This window comes from Biomphalaria glabrata, chromosome 14 (assembly GCF_947242115.1).
Source record: "Biomphalaria glabrata chromosome 14, xgBioGlab47.1, whole genome shotgun sequence".
Classification (NCBI taxonomy): domain Eukaryota; kingdom Metazoa; phylum Mollusca; class Gastropoda; family Planorbidae; genus Biomphalaria; species Biomphalaria glabrata.
In genome coordinates, this window is record NC_074724.1 from 33,402,319 (window position 1) to 33,427,529 (window position 25,211).

At 33.8% G+C, this 25,211-nt stretch overlaps 1 protein-coding gene across 1 annotated transcript in view; it reads right to left on the minus strand.

Moving 5' to 3' along the window:
* The window catches only part of LOC106079710 (kinetochore-associated protein 1-like), a 55,676-nt gene continuing 30,465 nt past the window's right edge, over nucleotides 1–25,211 (minus strand). The window contains exons 31-51 of the mRNA XM_056011353.1: nucleotides 20,395–20,501; nucleotides 19,925–20,026; nucleotides 19,625–19,767; nucleotides 18,335–18,405; nucleotides 17,667–17,787; nucleotides 16,400–16,548; nucleotides 14,934–14,999; nucleotides 14,619–14,747; nucleotides 13,941–14,057; nucleotides 11,603–11,712; nucleotides 10,576–10,750; nucleotides 9,958–10,038; nucleotides 9,203–9,301; nucleotides 6,982–7,122; nucleotides 6,229–6,436; nucleotides 5,210–5,280; nucleotides 3,549–3,756; nucleotides 2,381–2,502; nucleotides 1,804–1,859; nucleotides 849–918; nucleotides 1–551 (exon numbers count right to left, since the gene is read on the minus strand). Of these exons, the coding sequence (XP_055867328.1) occupies nucleotides 453–551; nucleotides 849–918; nucleotides 1,804–1,859; nucleotides 2,381–2,502; nucleotides 3,549–3,756; nucleotides 5,210–5,280; nucleotides 6,229–6,436; nucleotides 6,982–7,122; nucleotides 9,203–9,301; nucleotides 9,958–10,038; nucleotides 10,576–10,750; nucleotides 11,603–11,712; nucleotides 13,941–14,057; nucleotides 14,619–14,747; nucleotides 14,934–14,999; nucleotides 16,400–16,548; nucleotides 17,667–17,787; nucleotides 18,335–18,405; nucleotides 19,625–19,767; nucleotides 19,925–20,026; nucleotides 20,395–20,501 (2,445 nt within the window). The 3' untranslated portion in view covers nucleotides 1–452. The remainder of the gene's footprint in view (nucleotides 552–848; nucleotides 919–1,803; nucleotides 1,860–2,380; nucleotides 2,503–3,548; nucleotides 3,757–5,209; nucleotides 5,281–6,228; nucleotides 6,437–6,981; nucleotides 7,123–9,202; nucleotides 9,302–9,957; nucleotides 10,039–10,575; nucleotides 10,751–11,602; nucleotides 11,713–13,940; nucleotides 14,058–14,618; nucleotides 14,748–14,933; nucleotides 15,000–16,399; nucleotides 16,549–17,666; nucleotides 17,788–18,334; nucleotides 18,406–19,624; nucleotides 19,768–19,924; nucleotides 20,027–20,394; nucleotides 20,502–25,211) is intronic.

Sequence of the window (25,211 nt, forward strand, 5' to 3'; positions counted from 1 at the left end):
TATACAAACCGGAGGAATAATTCCCCAAGTAAAATGTAAGTCTATATCCTACAAGGTGAATGTCACAATTATTGATGTGTGATTCAAGTCTCAATCAAATAAACTTTTCAAACAAATTGTTAAAGTTGTGAAGAATTCATTTCTAGTTATGTGAATATGTACAAATCATACATACAAAGTGATCCACACAAACAAGCAAATCATAACTACAAATCTAAAAGTGATCAACTCGTACATACGACTCTGGCTAATCAGCTTGGACATACAACTCCAAGGCTGATCAACTTGTACATACAAAGTGTTGTTAAAACATCAAAATAATTGCACAAAGTAGTCCCAACAAATAATAATGTTTGCATCTGATACAAGCTGCTGAAAGAACCATACGTCTGAAACAAGCTGCTGAAAGAACCATACATCTGATTCAAGCTGCTTAAAGCACCAATCAAAGTTCAGCTGATGACTTTTTCTAGGTTGCTCATCTCCACATCTCCCCCACTCTTCAAGATGACAAAGAGAATTTTTTTCTTGGCTTGGGACTGGATCCAAACCTGCAGAGTCACAAGGGAGACAATTGGGTTAAAACAAATCATGCCAAAAATAGACAATTTACAGTGAACGTTTGTGTAACATGAGTTGACATTCAATCATAACAAACAAATGATTTTAAACAATATTGTTGTATTAAAAATAACACAAACTGTAAATAACAGACTGTAAATGTATTTTCAATACATTCGTACATTTACACTGACTGTAAATGTATTTTCAATACATTCGTACATTTACACTGACTGTAAATGTATTTTCAATACACTCGTACATTTACACTGACTGTTTGAACTCACTTGTCTTAGGTAGTCAGCTAAGTAGCTCAAACACCTTTGTCTGTCACTCGATGATAAAACATACACAGACCTGAAACATTTCAAGAGAAATAATTCTTGTTGGAGTTCAACTTTTGATCACTGCACAGCTTCTTTTTTCAAAGCTCAAGACTCACAATAATTTCACTAGTGCTGATCATGAGGAATATCTAATGCTAGCTTTAGTTCAGACAATATATGTATATATTTATGACATTTATTAGGCACAGACAATATATATATATATCTTTATGACATTTATTAGGCACAGATAATATATATATCTTTATGACATTTATTAGGCACAGATAATATATATATCTTTATGACATTTATTAGGCACAGACAATATATATATCTTTATGACATTTATTAGGCACAGACAATATATATATCTTTACCACATTTATTAGGCAAAGTCTGGAATCGCAGTGTTCACAAAAAAATATCAGTTACTGGTACACTTCATTAAACATCAAATTTTTAAGGGCTATTGGAGTAGTGACTAGGTGATTGACTTATAAAATGATAGATAATGTGTTGAGAAATTCAGCATTTTAGGACACCCCTGATTTCTCTAAACTTTAATAGATACAAGTCACCATGGATAACAGGTCTGAAATAGGACTTTATTTTAACTATTGGCCCACATAGTTATTTTTCAGCATTAAAATTTGAATTGAAATAATTTACGAGTCGTGCCCTTTGATAAGATATTGATAGTTTCTGAGTATATACATGATTGGTAAAACCTGTCCATTCACAAATTAAAACAGATAAGTTAAATTCAATGAAGAAACAATCTCAGCTTAAGCAAATGACCAGATCATCCCATGAACAAAATAAATTTGACCTGACTCTAAAATGACTTCACATGTCATCAAGTTTTCTGGACTTTGATATAACTAAAAATGGATAAGGAAGAGAGATGCCTTACCTTTCTATATCTTCTTCTTCATTCACATTTTCACACACATTTCCAAATGTCATAGTCTGAAAGACAAATACATGGCTTTAGTGATCAGACTTCTAAACAAATTCTTCATACAAATACAAAGGATCTATTTGATACGTTCATTATTTAAAAGCACTGAACAAAATAGCTTGGAGCTTTGATTTTCTATTCAGACAGAGATAAAGGATGCAAATTCTTCAAGTTAAAAAAAAATCTGAATACTATCTCCTAGTGGAAATAATGAAGACAAACATTTTTAAAAATATAAACCATTAGAAAGTTTATTTCACTCAGTTGAATATGCATATGATTAAATTCCAGAAATTTGTCAACAGAAGGATTTTTCTTGGTATATGTGTATTTATAAACAGATAAAGTCTCTTCAAGACAAACCATTAATCAGTGCAGCCTCAATTCAGGAGTTCATTTATCACAAGTCTTTTACTCTCTACAGCATATTCACGAAAGGCCAGAAGGAAATAAAATTCATTTTATTGACTATTTTATTATTGCTAGAGATGTTAAATGAATTCAACTTGTAAAAAAAGGACTCAGTTACCTGGTCAAGATCTCCAGAGGAAGCTGGAGCCCCGAGCAACCATTTATCAAGTAGTGACTGGCGTATTTCTGTGATATTCAGGCCATGTACAGCAGCTATCTCGTCACTTGCTAAATTCACGTCTGCAGAGCATGTGAAAGTTACATTCGGTTAATCTTATCTTATAATAGTAATAGTCTACAAACAAAGTGACAGCCCAGGCCACACCTTCAATGTCTAAGAAAGTAATAGTCTACAAAACAAAGTGACAGCCCAGGCCACACCTCCAATGTCTGTCAAAATAGTAATTTACAAAGGGACTGCCCAGGCCACATCTCCAATGTCTGTCAAAATAGTAATTTACAAAGGGACTGCCCAGGCCACACCTCCAATGTCTGTCAAAATAATAATTTACAAAGTGACTGCCCAGGCCACACCTCCAATGTCTGTCAAAATAATAATTTACAAATTGACTGCCCAGGCCACACCTCCAATGTCTGTCAAAATAATAATTTACAAATTGACTGCCCAGGCCACACCTCCAATGTCTGTCAAAATAATAATTTACAAAGTGACTGCCCAGGCCACACCTCCAATGTCTGTCAAAATAATAATTTACAAAGGGACTGCTTAGGCCACACCTCCAATGTCTGTCAAAATAATAATTTACAAAGTGACTGCCCAGGCCACACCTCCAATGTCTGTCAAAATAATAATTTACAAAGTGACTGCCCAGGCCGCATCTCCAATGTCTGTCAAAATAATAATTTACAAAGGGACTGCTTAGGCCACACCTCCAACGTCTGTCAAAATAATAATTTACAAAGTGACTGCCCAGGCCACACCTCCAATGTCTGTCAAAATAATAATTTACAAAGGGACTGCCCAGGCCACACCTCCAATGTCTGTCAAAATAATAATTTACAAAGTGACTGCCCAGGCCACACCTCCAATGTCTGTCAAAATAATAATTTACAAAGTGACTGCCCAGGCCACACCTCCAATGTCTGTCAAAATAATAATTTACAAAGGGACTGCCCAGGCCACACCTCCAATGTCTGTCAAAATAATAATTTACAAAGGGACTGCCCAGGCCACACTTCCAATGTCTGTCAAAATAATAATTTACAAAGGGACTGCCCAGGCCACACCTCCAATATCTTGTCAATGGTAATAGTCTACAATCTACCTCTTCTCCCCCGAGTGTTATCCACAACAGCTGAATGGTGGTACAGCTTGAAGATCAACTCTTTGGGCTGCTTCACCAGAGACACCAGCTCAGCATCTTTATGCAGGCCAATCTTGTGCAGCGCCCACTGGGTGGAGCTTGCTCTCAGCTTCTTGGTGAACAGATCAACGTACTGCTTAGCAGTCTTCTCTTCCTGTGCCTGACCCGACTAGGAAAATAAGATTTTTGATTAATCCATGAAGGAAAATGTGGTTTCAAGACAGTTATGAACTCTGAATCATGTTGAAAAAAGAAATTGGTATTAATTTTGTCATAGAAATTTTTATTGTTTTGATATTTAAAAAGCCTGCAGGTATCAGTCCAAAAAGTGTCATAAAAAGTGTATATTTTTTTTAAAGCATGGTTTATCTAATTCAGTTACTATACCCTATTTTTTTTTTATAGTCTGAAGATTTTTTATATTAAAAATTCAAGTAGAACAAATGAATCCTGTTCATATTGTGTCTCAAAATAGTTCATTCAATTGTTTGTTTGTTTTACATGTTTCGGATGTTCCTTCAGAGTTGAAGATAGTTTACTTCCTAGTCCAAACCTCCCGCAGGACGACGGGGGATGGGAGCGGGCAGGGTTTGAACCCTCGACCGTCGATAAATCCGAACGACAGTCCAGCGCGCAAACCGCACGACCAGGCAGCCATCCAATTTTCAGCCAACAGTTGATTAGTCTAACCGTTTGAGCAAGTTTTTTTTTCTAAATTTAACATAGATCTACTTATTGATCATCTAAAAAAAAAAATTCAAAATCTAGGAAAAAATCTTTATCTGAAAAAAAAAACATTGTGCAGAAATCATAGATAAAAAACAAACAAAATTTTTAAGACATAAAATTTTCACAATAATTGATTTTCAAAGTCATAACTACAATGTGCTAGGAGTTTTGTTGATGTTGTTTGAAAATACTGTTATGTTAGAAAGTTGTGTAATTTGATAAACCAATGGATAAGTGTCTCCACTAGTCTAGCAAAGTCTTGGAAAATTTGCTGCAAACTTTGGTATATTCCCCCAATAACGACTCAGGCTCAGAAGATGCCCTGGTTCATGAACCACTGTATTAGGTCAGGGGACAATTATAACGAAAAATGTTTCAACCATTTAAAACTTTAGGAGGCACGGTGGCTAAGTGGTAAAGCGCTTGGCTTCCGAACCAGGGACACGGGTTCAAATCCTGGTGAAGACTGGGATTTTTAATTTCGGGATCTTCGGGCGCCTCTGAGTCCACCCAGCTCTAATGGGTACCTGACATTAGTTAGGGAAAAGTAAAAGGCAGTTGGTCGTTGTGCTGGCCACATGACATCCTTGTTAACTGTGGGCCACAGAAACAGATGACCTTTACATCATCTGCCCTATAGACCACAAGGTCTGAAAGGGGAACTTTAATTTTTTTATTTAAAACTTGACTAAAAGATGCTTTGGCATGTGTGATTAGACTTTAATTATGCTTCAGATATAAAACAACTTGCAACAAGTTTACCATGCTAATACCCATAATTTAAAGAGTATTTACATTAAAATATTGATTCCCCTGATCAGTGTGTAAAAGTATTGAAATAGTGTTCTGTTTTCTGTCATGTGACAGTAATACATAATCAAGACAAAACTGACCTCACGGGCTGAAGCTAACCACTGCTCTGCGTATCTCAAGGCAATTTGAAGTACAAGAGTAAGTTCTCCCGCTGGCAATAGAAAACATTTCATACAAGTGAGAAGTTAACACAAAGAAACATTTAAAAGTTTCTACTAATTCAAAATGCTTCATAGACAAACAAAACAAAAATGCTGATAGACACATAAAGATATAGACAAATTTCTTGTTTCTTAAGAACTTGTACAAGGACTCGTTTCCTAGCACCATGTGAGTATTGAAAAGGTTTAGGTTCTTGTGTTTTTAAACTCTTAGCAATTGTCTCAATTCTGGGTGGAGAGAATTCCAATTCATGTAATTTTTGTGAATATCTCGATAGTTTCTTAACTTTTGTTTCAGAGCTAATGCAATTAGGTAGGTCATTTGTCAATTTGGAACAGTACTGGGCACAAAAGACTGTTCCTTGCGGAACATCTACGTTCACAGATATTGGTGTTGTTTTGAACATTTTTAAATTCAAGTTTGTTTATTATCTGTTTTTGGAAAACCAGAAACCGTTTATGAATAGGACCAGAACTAAAAAGTAATTAAATTTGTGTGGTTAATGGGGTCAGCTTCATCTGATGCTTTAGAGAAGTCTTAATTAGATGGCATCTAGTTGGTGAGTACATTTTTTTGAAAATCAGTTATTAAACCTAATAGTTGAGTTTCACTTGAACTCAATTTCCTAAAGCAATGCTAAGACATTTTTAATCTATATGATTAGGTTAGGTTATTATATCTTCTAGTGTTTTTACATGTGATGCTTTCTAGAGGCCTCAGGAGTCACATTTGTATGCACATAACAGATGAAAAAGGGTGGTCTAAATTGTATAAATGAAAAACTATCAGACACAAACTGAATGAGGACATGAAGTGAGGATACTCATCATTATTAATTAGGTTCAATACAACTAGCAGACAGTATTGGACAGCAGAGGACAACCATACAACACTCAGGCTGCACATACATATTGACACAATTATAGTCACTATTTACCGTGTCTAAATCTGTCCAGCAGTGAGTTACAACACAGCTCTGCCTGGTACCGTTTGTCTTCCACTCTTGATAAAATGGCCTCCACTTGATTAGCTACAGACAAGAACTCAGAGCTGACAGTGGCGGATGAAGTGTTCACAGCCGCAGACTGTAAGTAGCTTTCCATCACGTTGGACACAGTGTTTCCAATCACAATGTCCCTCTTCAGCTGATGAGGTACAAAGACAATGAGCATGAACAAACAAGTCAATGATATTACAGAATCTCTGTCGACAAATGTAAGCAGTCAATTATATTGATATTTGTTTTGAATATAGGAGGCTCAGTGGCTGAGAAGTAAAGCGCTTGGATCCCAACCAGAGGGTCCTGGGTTTGAATCCTGGTGAAGACATACATCTTGAATTACATTTTTGAGAAAATGCAAATTTCAATGAGCTTAAGGAAATGTGTTGCTTGTCGACCATAATGGTTCATATGTTTAAACGTAGTTAGGTAAGTTAATGCATATGTTGTGTTCAGCTGAATTTTGTTTGTTGCTTAATGAGTCCACCCAGCTTAAAGCTCTATGGGTATCTGACATTAATTGAGGAAAAGTAAAAGCAGTTGGTGGTTATACTGGCCACATGACACCCTCATTAACCGTGGGCCACAGAAAAAGATGACCTTTACATCATCTGCCCTATAGACCGCATGGTCTTTAACTTTTTATGTATTGAATATATATATCAATTATGTTAATCGGATGATACTTACGTTTAAGACGGATGCTAAATTTAACCAGTAGGTCAAGGTCTGAGGCTTCATTTCTGGTGTAATTATTTTACCACAGTTAATGCCCTTCAGCAGATGATATGGAAGTCGTGCGCTTGAGATCTCTGGCAAAACACCTGCCAACTAAAGAATAAACATTTGAAAAATTAACTTATTAACCTAATTCTTGGTGTTATAAGAGGTATTAAATTATATACATTTCAGTAGCTTTTAATCTTCTGTCCATTACATGTCAAGTTTACTAGTTTCTGTGTCATATGGTTAACCCTGGTATTAATTTGATAGCCCATCTACCAATGTCAACTATTTGTATGATAAATGTCGTGGACCAATTAGAGCTAAAATGCTCAACCTAATCAAAATGACTGCGTCCAATGAAATTTGAACCCAGCTTCTAACTTATTTTAAACGTATATCAGTGTCACAGAGAAAATAGTTCACTTATTGTACCGTATTTTACTTTGGTGAATTTTAAGAATACAAGCCTGAATAGTGAACATGAGTTATGTATTACTGGAAGTAAGGTTGTAGGAGAGGTCTTTGAGAGTTTAGTCAGTAGTGTTGCCAAGTAGAGCTGGTGAAATCACTTGATGTGACAAGTACTACGTTTAGTCAGTTGTTGAAGTCAGTTTTTAAGTGGAAGTCAACAAATAAGTTAGTCTTTAAGTTGAAATATGTTTGTAAAGTCAAATAGTGGACTTAGTGATATGACCAGGTTATAAGTTAAGTTAGAAAATTAACAAAGTATATATATATATGTAAATTATGTTCTATTATCTTTCATTTCTGGAAGTTGGATTTATTTTTTGCAAATTAACATCATACGATATCACGTTCGCAAGTAGTTCCTGAAATTATTGTTAGTCCAGCCTCCAGACTGCAATGATATGCCAAGAATCTTACACAATTAATGTCATGATAGTCATTATATCACTGACAATCAGTTTCAGAGAGAAAAAAAAATAAACTTTTTACTTTTGCAAATTTGTTATATTTACCAGAACTATTCTTTTCCAGATAGATGAATATTGAATATTGATCCATCATTATTGCTTGCATATATTTTTTTAGCTAGAGCACCAATGCATTTCAAGAGCTATGCAATTTGAATTTCTATATGAATGATTGTATATTAGCTTATTATCTTTGCCCATTATCCCTTGTTTGTTTGTAAAATGTTTGACATATTTCGGATGTTCCTTCAGAGTTGAAGATAATTACTTCCTAGTCCAAACCTCCCGCAGGACGACGGGGGATGGGAGCGGGCAGGGTTTGAACCCTGGACCATTGATAAATCTGAACGGCAGTCCAGCACGCAAACCGCACGACCAGGCAGCCACCCTTCTGATGTTTAGGTAATTACAGAGTTGCCTACATGTACGCATCTTGCGTATTTTATACGCAAATGGATACGAAAATATGCAAGCACGATTTATCATCGGAAAATATGCATTTCTCCATCAAAAGCAAAAAAAACAAACAATCATATATATAGAGAGAGAGAGAGAGATCAGTGCGTCAATTACTGGAAATGTCTTTTTTAGATCTACCACGAGGTAGTATTGTTTTTTTTCCACAGGCCCTGACGCATGATTTAAATTTTTACTAGATCTAGATTTTACTATCTAAGTAAAGCGAAGTTCCTTTCAATGTGTGACTTTTGTGTCAGTTTAAAGATCTATGACATTTTCAAACTGATTTGGAATTAATTGATTGATTAGTTTTAATTTATCTATACTAGATCTAGAGATATTTTACGATGTCAGGCATCTATAATAGAATTTACATAAATCTAGATTCTTTTGAATGAATTTTCAGTTGCTGCTATTATGAAATGTGGAATACACTTGAGTGACAAGAACAGCATCACTCTAACTTTTTCTAGAAAAGTCTATGACAAAGAATAAAAGTTTAAATATTTTGACAATGCACAATGTGCCTTGTAAAACTATATGCTGTGTTAACTTTAGGATTTCTACATTTCCTATATGTTTCGTGCTGGAATGATTTTAGTCTTTCCTGAGTATATTTCTTTATATTTAGAAAAATACACATTTTCCCCTCAAAATACACATTTCAAGGTCTGGGAATACACATTTCCATTTTGGCATGTAGGCAATTAGACATTTTTTCTCTAAATAACATTAACTTGTGTTGCTTAAAAAAAAAAAAAAAAAGCCCAAGAGATAGTAAGCAATCATACCTCTTCAGATTCCAGTTCTTTCCTGCAAATCCTTATCTCTGTTTCTGATGGCACAGTGCAGCGAGTGTAGTATTTCAAATATCTGATCAAATCTATGCCCTAAAAGGTCGAAACACAAGAAATGTTGGTTAATACTAAAATCAACTGTAACTGCAGTGTCCTCAGAAAGTTGGCATGCTCATTTTATTTGAAAGATTTATATTTGTGAATCTATAATATTCAAAGTATTCAATTCAAGAATAAGACATTTTTGTGTACTCCAAAATTAAATTCTTTCTTCATTTGAAAAGAGAAAAGGAATATCTCATCTTATATGTTCATTATTATATTCTGTGGCATCTAATAGCTTCACCAAGTTTATGTCATGTTTGCAAGCTTCAAGAGTACAAGCAAGCTTAGAGTGTTTAACAAATGTTGACTGAAATGATTAGGAGACCATCGTAATGACTGAGATTTATCTACAAACAAGTTGGAGTGACTAGCATATCAGTCTAATCTGCCTGTGACCTTTTCTTATACAAAGAATGTGTATCTCTGGTTATATCAGACAGGCCAAATGATATGTTATAAATTTTCTTTTCTGGGTAAATACTTATTGTAAGTATTATATATTGGTAAAAGAGAAAGAAAGACTATTAGGAAAAGAAAGTAATTTCAGGGACTCTTGGACGATACTCAGTAAGTAGTTGATTATTTGTCCTCTAGCCCCCCTTGATAATCAGAATTTGCCCCTCAGCCAGTAACAAAACTCTAACCTGACTTGCTTCTTCATTAGCTTCTAGTGCCAATATTTCAGTCAGGACAAACTCCAAGGCCTCATAATTGTAAGAGCTGATCTGAGAAAAACAACAATAGGAAATGAGTGTGCAAAAGTGTAATTAGGTATAAAATAAATAAATATTAGTATTTTGAAAGTTACAGAGTATCATTCCTTGCTAACTGAAAAGATGATGTTCAATGTAAACAATGAGGACTGTAAAATCTTCAATTTGAATGGTTTGATAGATTCTCAAGTTAAGTAGATCAGGCATTATTTCAGTTTGTTTGAAGATGCTTTCATTTTCTTTGCCACTTTAAATCACATAAAATATATTTGTTATGCCAAACTAACTTTAGAAGTTAAACCACCTACAACTCATATCTAATATTGTCTTATTATAGTTTTCATCAGTTTTCTCCCCTTTCTGTCATTTCGAGAGATGCTTTGAGACATCACAAGAACATTGGGAGCTAATCCACAAGGTATTCACGAACAAGGCACCAACTTCTAGAAGCTCATGATGTCATTCAAGACTTGGTTAAGCCCCTTGCTCTGAGTCTCATGACCCCCAGGTTACTAACCAAGAGAAGAATGTCACTTTACTAGTACCTACCTTTGGCACAATATTTTTCAGCAGTTTCAGCTTGTTGTTTTTGATCAAGGATAGAAAAGACTTTGCCCTTGCCAGCACTTTCTCAGAGCTCTTGCCGTGGCTCTGTTTGATGAGACAAGACTCAAACAGTTTCATAAGGCTCTCATTCAACAAGAAGGACTCCAACTGCATATCCCTAGGGAACATAATTGTTCAGTACGAAACATTAAAAGCATTTTATATATAAATATATGCTAACAACAATACGACAAATCAGATGGCTGCCTGGTTGTGCGGTTTGCCCGCTGGACTGTTGTTCTGACTTATCGATGGTTCCGGGGGTCAAACACTGCCTGCGCCCATTCCCTGTTGTCCTGCGGGAAGTTTAAACTAGTAAGTAAAATTATCTTTAACTCTGAAGGAACAGCCGAAACATGAAAAACATTTTACAAACAAACACACAGTTATAGTTCTAAATTAGACTTATGATATTTGAAGTTATTCTAGTCTACATTGAAGACATGAATGTGGTGGTGTGGCTGCAAGGTAAAGAAATTAGCATTAGAAACGAGTGGTCTCAATCCTAGTGAAGACTTCTGGGAATTTCACTTCAGAATTTCTAGGACACACCCAAGTCCACGCAGCTCTAATAAGTACCTGACATACCTTGGGGAAGTAAAGACAGTTGGTCATAGTGCTGATCACACTACACCCTATGCCATGCCATATAAAGAGATGAGCTTTACATCATTTGTCCCCATAGATCACAAGGTTTGAATTAAGTTCTTCCTTGAAGATATGAAAATATTTTGTACATGGTTGAGAATACGACAGTAGGGTCACTAACTAAAGGTTGGAGCTACATCTCTGGGACCAAGTTCTCTGCCCATTATTGAGTTCAAACTACACAAATGAAAGAGAGTGCAGCACAAGTCTATTCTAACCTAAAAATTTTAACCAGAAATACAGAAAGTAAAGGTGAAATAGCTAAAAGAGTACTCTTAGTATGGATAAAACCTCATTGTAAGTATAAAAATTCATTTCTAACCTGAAATACTCTAAGAGAATGTCAGCTTGACAGTGAGGACTTTGTATTAATTTCTGTAAGGCATCACAGGCAGCTGTCAGGAGGCTGGCTTGTCCGTACTTGAACTGTATCTAGTTGTTTTAAAAAGCAATAGAAAAAAGAATACTTTTAAAAACTAAAATATCTAACCACTAAGTACTGCCATTTATCTGAAAATTATGGGTTTATCTCCTTTTCTGCTATATAAAACAAAATTAATTAATTAGTAATAAATGTTTAACTAGTTGGTTAATTTTTGGATTTATTTGTGTATTGTCATTGACTATGAATAATTATGCAAAATTTCAGCTTGATCCGAGAATGGGAAGTGTGAGAAAAAATGTGTCAAAAGAAGACTAAATCCATATATATATATAGAGAGAGAGAGAGACATATATATATATATCTCATTAAGTAGCATTTATTCCCTTTATTTTGAAATCAAGCAAAATACCGGTAATTAATCACCAACAATTATTAACTAATAGTTTAAATTTTTTTTACTGATTCTTGTTTTGTCAGGTTTAATGAATAATTGTGCAAAGTTTGAACTTGATCCAATAATGGGAAATGGGAGAAAAAACATGTTCAAACTTTTTACCAGACAGACAGTGAGTGAGTTGATATAAGCTTAGTAAAAAGTTGGAACAACAGTGCAACTATTTTCTTTTGGTCATGAGAAAAAGAATATTGTAAACATTTTTTAAAAAAATTCACCCCCTATTTTGATATTAATTTTGAAATCTAAGGTCCTAATAATTAGTATATTTAGTAAACTGCAACATAGCGGTTATCCCTTTTGTGACATAGTTTCAATCAAAGAATCATCCACCATAATAAATTTCATGTTCTAGTTAAGTATCTGTGTAATTGAAACAAATCTCAGTTTCACTAGAATCACAGCAGGAACCAAAGAGTCTTATCAACAGGGCAAAGAAACATATTCTAAGCCATGAATCCTTTTCTTCAAGTGAGCGCAGTCTCTAGAGATTAGAAATGAGTCTGAAAAACTGCCATATGTTAAAAAAAACGTCTGGATGAGCAAGGTTGTTTTTGTTTTTTGAAAGTAAAACTTTTTTCAACCTCTTCTTTCAAAAGCCAAAAATTAACATAGCACATTATTCATGATATGCACTGAGTCACAGAAAGCAGATAGGAAAATAGGAGAAAAAAAGATTCTAAACAAAATGTTTTGAAAATGATTTCCATTTTATCAATGCCCTAATTGATTTTCTTTAAGCAGACTGTAACCTGAAATTTCTTTCTATTGCATTGTTTACTTCAGGTTAATAAAATGATTCCAATAGAGTAGCCTTTGTCTGCTAGAGCAAAATAAGAATGAGAATAGTATTTATTTCCCCCCCACCCCCAAAAAAAAAAGGAAAAATAGTAAAGACACATTATTACACTTTAATGTAGCTGGTCTACTACTTTCAAAGCTCTTCCCTTTGCCTGACCATGAAAGACTTACTAATGAGGACAACTGACACATACACCTGTGTTAATTGCATATGCTCAATTAGATGCAGGGGATGTTTGTTGTCTGTTTTACATGTTTCGGATGTTCCTTCAGAGTTGAAGATAATTACTTCCTAGTCCAAACCTCCCGCAGGATGACGTGGGATGGGAGCAGGCAGGGTTTGAACCCTGGACCACCAATAAATCTGAACGACAGTCCAGCGTGCAAACCACACGACCAGGCAGCCATCCTCTGGGATTTCTCCATAGGCTTTGAAAGTTGTCTTATCAAAAAAATACTATGTTAATTGACTTACATTTATTAAAATAAAAGCACTGATAAAATGTAGGAGGCACGCTGGCTAAGTGATAAAGCACTTGGCTTCCAAACCGGGGGACCCAGGTTCAAATCTTAGTGAGGATTTTTACTTATTTTACCTCTGAGCCCATCCAGCTCTAGTTGGGGGAAAAGTAAAGGGGTTGGCTGTTGTGCTGGCCATGTGACACCATTAACCATGGGCCACAGAAACAGATGACCTTACATCATCTGCCCCATAGATCACAAGGTCTATAAGGGGAACTTTAGCATTGATAAAATGTAAAAAGTCATCAATTAAAGTAACCTTTTAAAAAGCCAATAGTTTAAGGATGCCATTTAAATTAATCAATCAATAAATCAATGAATAAATAAAATCAATATATTAAGTAAATGAATAAAATAAATTAATATATAATTATAAATGATAATTTTAAATATTAATTGATATTAATTGACAATTTATTTGTATAGAAAATGACTAACTTAAAAAGTTTATGGTCATGAAGAAGACCAAAGTGATAGAAGTAAAATAAAGATACTTACACCAATCTTAGAAAGCCTGACTCCCCACTTGGCTGCCAAATTTAAAGTGCGGCATTCCTCAATTAGTTTACTATCTTTGTAGATTTCAGCAGCAGCAGTGGCCAGGAGAGAAATTCTCTGGAGAAACAACAATTAAGTATTGTCTCCAAGTCCTAGTTGAAGTTTTATTTTTAAGAAGTAGACTAGTCCTTTCAACCCTGGCTAGCTTGAAAGTATTAGTAAACACAAAATTTAGTCTTTTTTTATAATTGTTTGGGAGAGTGCTGGCTGAGTGGAAAAGCAATCAGGTTCTGAACCCAGTGGTCCCAGGTTCAATCTCGGTGTAGACTGGGCTTTATAATTTCTGGACTTCTAGTGCCCCTTTAATGGGTACCTAGCATTGGTGGTGAAAGCTATGTCATTGTGCTGGCTACATTACACCCTAATTAACTGTCTGCTATAGAAATAAATGACCTTTACATCATCTGCCTAATTAATGGTGAGGTCTAAACTTTATTATTGTTGAGTATAAAATTACAACAGTATTAGAAAAAAAAAAGATCGATTGTATAGGCTACAAGAAAAGGACTTAATTTTGACTTTAGTTCAAATAATGAGATACAAGAACACCTAGATCAACACAGAGACATAGCATGTCTTTAATAACATTTGTACATTGTTAGGTTAAAATCAAATTACCTTCATCTTGCTGAAATTACTTCCACATGACTCCACAGCAGACTTGAGAAGAGAGCCAGCTTGATCTTTGGGCAGGACAACTACCGTGGCCAGAGCTAATAGCGGATCCAAACGAGGTCTTTCAACCATCTGTAAAGAAAGTTGTCAACACTTTTTTTTTGTGTACTTTATTCATCTTTTTTTTTTATATTCAATAATAACGGTAAAGCTTATTACATTTAATAGTTTTAAATTTATTTTAATATGACAGAACAATTTTGAATAATAGACAAATATTTTTTAAATCTAGAAATGACATCAGATTGTGACAATTACCTGGCTAACCAGAGATGTTGCAGCATTTCTAATTTCCTCAGAAACCAAACTGCAAACATTGTGATCCTGCAGAATAAAATGTTTTGAACAAACTTTAATTATAACACTAAAAAAATATAATCAGATGCATAGCATTTAGAATTATCAAACATCAAAATGTCAATATGTTGAACTGTAAAAGTGCACAAAGTTTGCCTTTTTTTTTTAAAAAAAAAAGATAGGGGGCAGAAAGGTATGCTGGGATGTAAAATGGGACAGAAAGGTATGCTGGGATGTAAAATGGGACAGAAAGGTATGCTGGGATGTAAAAATGGGGCAGAAAGGTATGCTAGGATGTAAAAATAAATCCCCAGTTGAGAACTATTTTGCATACTTATATAAGGTTCATCAATTATTTGGTGTGTAGATTTGTTTAATATGTAAAAAGCACTTATATAACAATGTCACATTTTTAATGGCAAGCTATTGGTTTCATAGAAGAGTTAAAGAAACAAGTTGCTTAAAACCTGCAAAGTATGTACAAAGTCTATTTCCCAACATTTCCAATGTTCTAAGCAGCTCTGCAGAAAACCAAAAGATTATTTTTTTTGCTGGAATCAGTCCACTCACATTACATTTAAGCATAGCTACTTTTCAGTGAATGAAATCAATCAAGACAAATTATAATCTAAGTGTGTCTAAAGTTTAACAATGCCATGATTAGTTTCCATACATTTTAAAATAAATAACATTTGTAGCCAGCTGCTGCCTTTAGTGGTTAAAAGGCCTATAAACTCAAAAGTAGTTGATTTCTGCTACCTCAGCTGCCTGGTCATATGGTATGCGCTCTGGACAGCTATCTTGAAGGGATCAAACCCTGACTCCAACAGGACATATTGCATTGAATGATACAGGACAGACTTCCAAAGGACATATTGCATTGAATGCCACAGGATTGACTTTCACATCAAGATCTATTAGGCAGGAGAACTGCAGGTTGTCCACTACTAAGATACACTGATGTAAAGGTAAAATAAAACACTACACTCATTTGTTCCCCTGGCAATCAAATCATTAAATAAGAACAATCTGATATAAACTTTGTCACATGTAAATTATGAGTGCGTCTGGTGTGAATGTACACTTTGGTTTCTTAGAGTTATAATGTTTTTTGTTTGGTGCAATGCACAAATTGTAAGACAAATTTCCATACGGACAATATAGATTATTATTATTATTATTATTACACTACACTCAACATTTGGGAGAACAACAAACCGGCAAGCTTCTAGGACAGGTCATGGTGAACACAATAGAAGGAAAAATCATTGCAGCCTCAGGTGTTTTAAAATGCACTATCTATTTACATGTCTTAACAATTAGCCTCTTTAGCCACCTGTCAATGTACAGAGGGAAACAATATCCTCTCATGTTGTGAAACCCCACAGAAAATAGATAAATGGGGTGTAATACTCTTGACTACTTACCGCAAGTTTGTTATAAGACAAAAAGGCAGTTGAATTACTGGAGTAAAATACCATGATGAGAATTTTCATGACTATCTGATTTTGACCAGATTTGACTAAATCTTCAAGTAAAACTGTCATCTTGACTAATGCATTCTCATGGTCATCTTCTAAAAAAATAAAAATGATTAACAATGAAATAATATGGTTTAAAAGACAAGGAAGCGTGGTCGAGAGGCTAAGTGCGCTTGAACTTGGCTTGTCTTGGCTACCTAGAAGGGGGCTCGAGGTTCGGGCAGAGTTGTGTTTACTGAGCGCCTAAAGGCAGCACGGAAAACCAACTCCTAGATACCCCATCCCCCCCACTGGTCCACAAATGAGATTGGACCAAAGTGCTCTGGGCATGCTATAGGCATGAAAGTAGCACTATATAAAAGCTAAAAAATCTATTTAAAAAATCTATAAAAGTTGCTTTTAGAAAAAAAAAATTTACAAGCATAATTCTATTGATTCAACCTAAACTAATTTGCAAAGGGACATTCAAAAAGCATATTTATGACAAAATTCTTCTTTGAATTAAGATTTGATTTATATTTAAAACTGAAAACTATTTTGAAGAAATCAATAAGTTTAAAGCAAGATTGTTTGAGAATTTAAAGACTAACATTTTAAAGCTTGGCTTCCAAACTGACAGATCCCAGTTTCAAATCTCGTTCAAGTCTGGGATTTTGAATATCAGTATTTTTGGGACGTCGATGAGTCCACCCAGCTCTAATGGGTACCAGACATTAGTTGGGGAATGTAAAGGAGGCATGCCATTGTGCTGACCACATAACACCCTGGTCAACTGTTGGCCAAAGAAACAGATGACCTTTACATCATCTGCATTATAGATCCCAAGGTCTGATAGGGGTACTATAGCTTTAGAAGCTGAGCCAGTAGAAATCTAAATGTGTCAATCTGTTTTTTAAAAAACACTATCATTCAAAGATGCTACAAAAAAGTAGCACTAGGTAGTACCTAATATTAATTAAACTTAATGAGACTTGACAATAAAAGTTGAAAAAAAAAATTGTTTTTCCTTAACTCTTTCTCTCTGTAATTATGTACCACATTCTGATGGAATCAACGTTTGTTTCGTCGGTTAGAAGAGAAAGAGTTAATCATACCCAAAATATCTTTGCTGCCTTTCACAAAAATCTCTCTTCATACCCTAAAAGGTATTAATGGGAACTATTCTAAAATTGTAGAAAAGCACATTAAATTGAGATATTCATCATATCTTTACCAGAAATGAATTGTAAAGTCTCCAACAGATCTGTGAAAAGAAAGTCTGGACTAATATCTGACACTAGGTCAGTGAAGTAGTCATCAGGCCACAGTTCATTTCCTGCTCTAGAGCACACAGCCTGAAACAAAGAAAAGGAATAAGTAAAAACCAAATATTTATTTTATTTAACCCAATAGCTCCGATCTACGGTTTGAAAAATCCTTAACATATCTTAAGCAGTGAAGGGTAATCTAATACTAATTAATCAATAAATAAGCAGCTTTAAAAAATACAAAGATACATATATAGTTTCAATAATATATAATTTATACCTTAAGAGTATAAAAAAGTTTCAAAAATACTAATATTCCCGGGTAGGGGCATATATACAGAGGCTACAGGCCTGTTTGTTTGAAAAATTCTAAAAAAAATAAAAAGAATTCACATCTGGTTTTCACTAAAAAGTCCACGGTCTCATTCTAAATGAGACATGATGAGCTCTTCATATAAGAAAGTTTAAGAAACGTTTCTACTGCATTAGACTCGGTACAGAAATGTAATAGACGTTCTTAGTCTAAGTACTGTTGTCAGGGTCATAAAAAGTTATTGAAATGATTGTAAGTCGTGTTCAGCATTTTAAATAAACAAAATTCAGCTGAACGCGACAAAAATATTCATTAACTTACCTGACTTTGTTCAAACATATGAACCATTATGGTCGACAAGCAACACATTTCCTTAAGTTCATTGAAATTTTCTGAAAAAAAAAAAAAAAAAAACATTTATGTAATTCCAGATGTTTGTGAATACAAGGTCCAAAAAAAAAACAAATTCTGTCAATGAGTAGCAGGTAAAATAAAACCTGAAATCAAGAGAAACATTTTCTGTGGCTTATTGCCCACATTATTATTATTTTTAATCTACAAAACCATTAATTTTAATCTACAAAACCATTATTTTTAATCTACAAAACCATTATTTTTAACAAAAAAAAATAAATAATTTATCTAAAAAAAACATTATTTCTAATCTACAAAACCATTAATTTTAATCTACAAAAAAATAATAATTTTAATCTACAAAACCATTAATTTTTTCAGTCTTTGTAAGGCTGTATCAGGTGCTCTAGAAGTTCTGACATAAAGATGAGTGTTTCAGTGTATGCTGGGCAACACTCACAAACACAAATATCTTCATATGAGAATTGTCTCAGAAGCTGTAACTATAACTCCTCAAAACTTCAAAGCAAATTATTCCAGATTTTATTTTAAACAAAGCTTATTTATCTATTTCCTATAAATCCTCTCTTCAGAATTTACAGTTCAAATAATGGCAGTATTTATGGGCAGGTCATCACATGACGACACATGCTGAAGTATTCCAAGAGGAGCCTAAAGAACATTGGTAAATTTTTGTTTAGGAGAGCACTAAAATAACACAAGGGAATATGGTGGCAAAGTGGTGCAGCACCTGTGTTCTGAACCAAGAGGTCTCAAGTTCAAATTCCAGAGAAGAGATTTTGAACTTCCAAGATTTTTAGTCCACCCAGCTCTAATGGTTATCTGAAATACACTAGGAAAGTAAAAACAGGTGGTCATTATGCTGGCCACATCACACCCTTGTTAGCTGTCGGTCATAGAAACAGATAGGCTTTACATTATTTGCCTCTAGAGATCTCAAGATCCAAAAGAGGAGCTTTTATTTATTTTATTACAATAATACTAAGGACTGAATCCTTTAAGATAGTTATTTGGTACCAGTTTCTAAGACACGAAACCTCTTAAGATTGGATGGCTCAACTACATAAAATAAGGTACATGTTGATAATATTTGAATTAATGTCTTCATGTCTTTATGATTATGTTAAAGAAATCTGAAATTGAAAATTGTGATGCCTGCTAATTGAAAAACTGTTACTATAGAAAAAAACTAAAACACAGAAACATTCAGAAAGTTGGACAAAGGACACAACTTACCTGGTGCTAGGTGTGCCCAGAAGAGTTGACTAAGTCGATGACACAAGTATGGCCAACAAATATCTTGTGCTGACAACAGCTCTACAACACTCTGGAGGAACTCGGCAGATAGTGACGTTGGTGGGATTAATTCGCTTAGTTTGCTATTTAATGATTTAAAAAATTGTCTTTCGGTTACATTTCATGTTAAAATGTATGTATTTAAGAAAAAAAAACTTTTCTATTTTAATACTAATTTGATCAATCAAAAAAAAAAATAATTAAAGAATAATTCACAAACAAGAAAATAACTAAACTTACAGCATGAACTGGCCAAGAGAGTTGAATGGACATAAAGCAGATGCTCTCTGCATGACAACTTTGAGGGTTTCAAAATCTTCTATGCTCAATAAGCTGGAAAAACTGGAACAAATAAACGTAAAGTTTATTTCTTATAGCATTAGTTTTCTATGGGAAAATATTTTTTATTCATTATTGTGATTGCATGCACAAAGTGGCTAACCAATTCTACGAAAAATGACCAGTTTATTAGGTCAAATAAAAATAGTTCTAATTGAAAAAAAAATATACAGAAAAATATTGATATGTTTTAAACAAATGTCTATCTCTGGTGTAAACAATTTCTAATTATCAAAACTAGTGAAAAAGAATAAGTTTTTAAACTAATGTCTATCTCAAGTGTAAACAATGCCACAATGATTAAGGTCTAGAGAGAGAATATGGATGTTCTTCCTTTGTACAAGAACAAAAACTAATTTTAAAAGACTTACTAAAAGATTTCATTGAACTTCAACTTGTCCGTCTGCTCTTTCAGTATCTTTAAGCATTTCCCTTTGTCTTCCAGAATAGTGTAATTTACAAGAACACTGTAGTGAACCTGGGAAATATCAAAGTTACATTTTGTCTTCCAGAATAGTATAATTTACAAGAACACTGTAGTGAACCTAGGAAATATCAAAGTTACATTTTGTCTTCCAGAATAGTGAACTTTACAAGAACACTGTAGTGAACCTGGGAAATATCAAAGTTACATTTTGTCTTCCAGAATAGTGTAATTTACAAGAACACTGTAGTGAACCTGGGAAATATCAAAGTTAACATTTTGTCTTCCAGAATAGTGTAATTTACAAGAACACTGTAGTGAACCTGGGAAATATCAAAGTTAACATTTTGTCTTCCAGAATAGTGTAATTTACAAGAACACTGTAGTGAACCTGGGAAATATCAAAGTTAACATTTTGTCTTCCAGAATAGTGTAATTTACAAGAACACTGTAGTGAACCTGGGAAATATCAAAGTTAACATTTTGTCTTCCAGAATAGTGTAATTTACAAGAACACTGTAGTGAACCTGGGAAATATCAAAGTTAACATTTTGTCTTCCAGAATAGTGTAATTTACAAGAACACTGTAGTGAACCTGGGAAATATCAAAGTTAACATTTTGTCTTCCAGAATAGTGTAATTTACAAGAACACTGTAGTGAACCTGGGAAATATCAAAGTTAACATTTTGTCTTCCAGAATAGTGTAATTTACAAGAACACTGTAGTGAACCTGGGAAATATCAAAGTTACATTTTGTCTTCCAGAATAGTGTAATTTACAAGAACACTGTAGTGAACCTGGGAAATATCAAAGTTAACATTTTGTCTTCCAGAATAGTGTAATTTACAAGAACACTGTAGTGAACCTAGGAAATATCAAAGTTACATTTTGTCTTCCAGAATAGTGTAATTTACAAGAACACTGTAGTGAACCTGGGAAATATCAAAGTTAACATTTTGTCTTCCAGAATAGTGTAATTTACAAGAACACTGTAGTGAACCTAGGAAATATCAAAGTTACATTTTGTCTTCCAGAATAGTGTAATTTACAAGAACACTGTAGTGAACCTGGGAAATATCAAAGTTAACATTTTGTCTTCCAGAATAGTGTAATTTACAAGAACACTGTAGTGAACCTGGGAAATATCAAAGTTAACATTTTGTCTTCCAGAATAGTGTAATTTACAAGAACACTGTAGTGAACCTGGGAAATATCAAAGTTACATTTTGTCTTCCAGAATAGTGTAATTTACAAGAACACTGTAGTGAACCTGGGAAATATCAAAGTTAACATTTTGTCTTCCAGAATAGTATAATTTACAAGAACACTGTAGTGAACCTGGGAAATATCAAAGTTAACATTTTGTCTTCCAGAATAGTGTAATTTACAAGAACACTGTAGTGAACCTGGGAAATATCAAAGTTAACATTTTGTCTTCCAGAATAGTGTAATTTACAAGAACACTGTAGTGAACCTGGGAAATTTCAAAGTTAACATTTTGTCTTCCAGAATAGTGTAATTTACAAGAACACTGTAGTGAACCTGGGAAATATCAAAGTTACATTTTGCCTTCCAGAATAGTGTAATTTACAAGAACACTGTAGTGAACCTGGGAAATATCAAAGTTAACATTTTGTCTTCCAGAATAGTATAATTTACAAGAACACTGTAGTGAACCTGGGAAATATCAAAGTTAACATTTTGTCTTCCAGAATAGTATAATTTACAAGAACACTGTAGTGAACCTGGGAAATATCAAAGTTAACATTTTGTCTTCCAGAATAGTGTAATTTACAAGAACACTGTAGTGAACCTGGGAAATATCAAAGTTAACATTTTGTCTTCCAGAATAGTGTAATTTACAAGAACACTGTAGTGAACCTGGGAAATATCAAAGTTAACATTTTGTCTTCCAGAATAGTGTAATTTACAAGAACACTGTAGTGAACCTAGGAAATATCAAAGTTACATTTTGTCTTCCAGAATAGTGTAATTTACAAGAACACTGTAGTGAACCTGGGAAATATCAAAGTTAACATTTTGTCTTCCAGAATAGTGTAATTTACAAGAACACTGTAGTGAACCTAGGAAATATCAAAGTTACATTTTGTCTTCCAGAATAGTGTAATTTACAAGAACACTGTAGTGAACCTGGGAAATATCAAAGTTAACATTTTGTCTTCCAGAATAGTGTAATTTACAAGAACACTGTAGTGAACCTGGGAAATATCAAAGTTAACATTTTGTCTTCCAGAATAGTGTAATTTACAAGAACACTGTAGTGAACCTGGGAAATATCAAAGTTACATTTTGTCTTCCAGAATAGTGTAATTTACAAGAACACTGTAGTGAACCTGGGAAATATCAAAGTTAACATTTTGTCTTCCAGAATAGTATAATTTACAAGAACACTGTAGTGAACCTGGGAAATATCAAAGTTAACATTTTGTCTTCCAGAATAGTGTAATTTACAAGAACACTGTAGTGAACCTGGGAAATATCAAAGTTAACATTTTGTCTTCCAGAATAGTGTAATTTACAAGAACACTGTAGTGAACCTGGGAAATTTCAAAGTTAACATTTTGTCTTCCAGAATAGTGTAATTTACAAGAACACTGTAGTGAACCTGGGAAATATCAAAGTTACATTTTGCCTTCCAGAATAGTGTAATTTACAAGAACACTGTAGTGAACCTGGGAAATATCAAAGTTAACATTTTGTCTTCCAGAATAGTGTAATTTACAAGAACACTGTAGTGAACCTGGGAAATATCAAAGTTACATTTTGTCTTCCAGAATAGTGTAATTTACAAGAACACTGTAGTGAACCTGGGAAATATCAAAGTTAACATTTTGTCTTCCAGAATAGTATAATTTACAAGAACACTGTAGTGAACCTGGGAAATATCAAAGTTAACATTTTGTCTTCCAGAATAGTGTAATTTACAAGAACACTGTAGTGAACCTGGGAAATATCAAAGTTAACATTTTGTCTTCCAGAATAGTGTAATTTACAAGAACACTGTAGTGAACCTGGGAAATTTCAAAGTTAACATTTTGTCTTCCAGAATAGTGTAATTTACAAGAACACTGTAGTGAACCTGGGAAATATCAAAGTTACATTTTGCCTTCCAGAATAGTGTAATTTACAAGAACACTGTAGTGAACCTGGGAAATATCAAAGTTAACATTTTGTCTTCCAGAATAGTATAATTTACAAGAACACTGTAGTGAACCTGGGAAATATCAAAGTTAACATTTTGTCTTCCAGAATAGTATAATTTACAAGAACACTGTAGTGAACCTGGGAAATATCAAAGTTAACATTTTGTCTTCCAGAATAGTGTAATTTACAAGAACACTGTAGTGAACCTGGGAAATATCAAAGTTAACATTTTGTCTTCCAGAATAGTGTAATTTACAAGAACACTGTAGTGAACCTGGGAAATATCAAAGTTAACATTTTGTCTTCCAGAATAGTGTAATTTACAAGAACACTGTAGTGAACCTGGGAAATATCAAAGTTACATTTTGTCTTCCAGAAGAGTGTAATTTACAAGAACACTGTAGTGAACCTGGGAAATATCAAAGTTAACATTTTGTCTTCAAGAATAGTATAATTTACAAGAACACTGTAGTGAACCTGGGAAATATCAAAGTTAACATTTTGTCTTCCAGAATGGTGTAATTTACAAGAACACTGTAGTGAACCTGGGAAATATCAAAGTCACATTTTGTCTTCCAGAATAGTGAACTTTACAAGAACACTGTAGTGAATCTGGGAAATATCAAAGTTAACATTTTGTCTTCCAGAATAGTATAATTTACAAGAACACTGTAGTGAACCTGGGAAATATCAAAGTTAACATATTGTCTTCCAGAATGGTGTAATTTACAAGAACACTGTAGTGAAACTGGGAAATATCAAAGTTAACATTTTGTCTTCCAGAATAGTGTAATTTACAAGAACACTGTAGTGAACCTGGGAAATATCAAAGTTAACATTTTGTCTTCCAGGATAGTGTAATTTACAAGAACACTGTAGTGAACCTGGGAAATATCAAAGTTAACATTTTGTCTTCCAGAATAGTGTAATTTACAAGAACACTGTAGTGAACCTGGGAAATATCAAAGTTACATTTTGTCTTCCAGAATAGTGTAATTTACAAGAACACTGTAGTGAACCTGGGAAATATCAAAGTTACATTTTGTCTTCCAGAATAGTGTAATTTACAAGAACACTGTAGTGAACCTGGGAAATATCAAAGTTAACATTTTGTCTTCCAGAATAGTGTAATTTACAAGAACACTGTAGTGAACCTAGGAAATATCAAAGTTACATTTTGTCTTCCAGAATAGTGTAATTTACAAGAACACTGTAGTGAACCTGGGAAATATCAAAGTTAACATTTTGTCTTCCAGAATAGTGTAATTTACAAGAACACTGTAGTGAACCTGGGAAATATCAAAGTTAACATTTTGTCTTCCAGAATAGTGTAATTTACAAGAACACTGTAGTGAACCTGGGAAATATCAAAGTTACATTTTGTCTTCCAGAATAGTGTAATTTACAAGAACACTGTAGTGAACCTGGGAAATATCAAAGTTAACATTTTGTCTTCCAGAATAGTATAATTTACAAGAACACTGTAGTGAACCTGGGAAATATCAAAGTTAACATTTTGTCTTCCAGAATAGTGTAATTTACAAGAACACTGTAGTGAACCTGGGAAATATTAAAGTTAACATTTTGTCTTCCAGAAT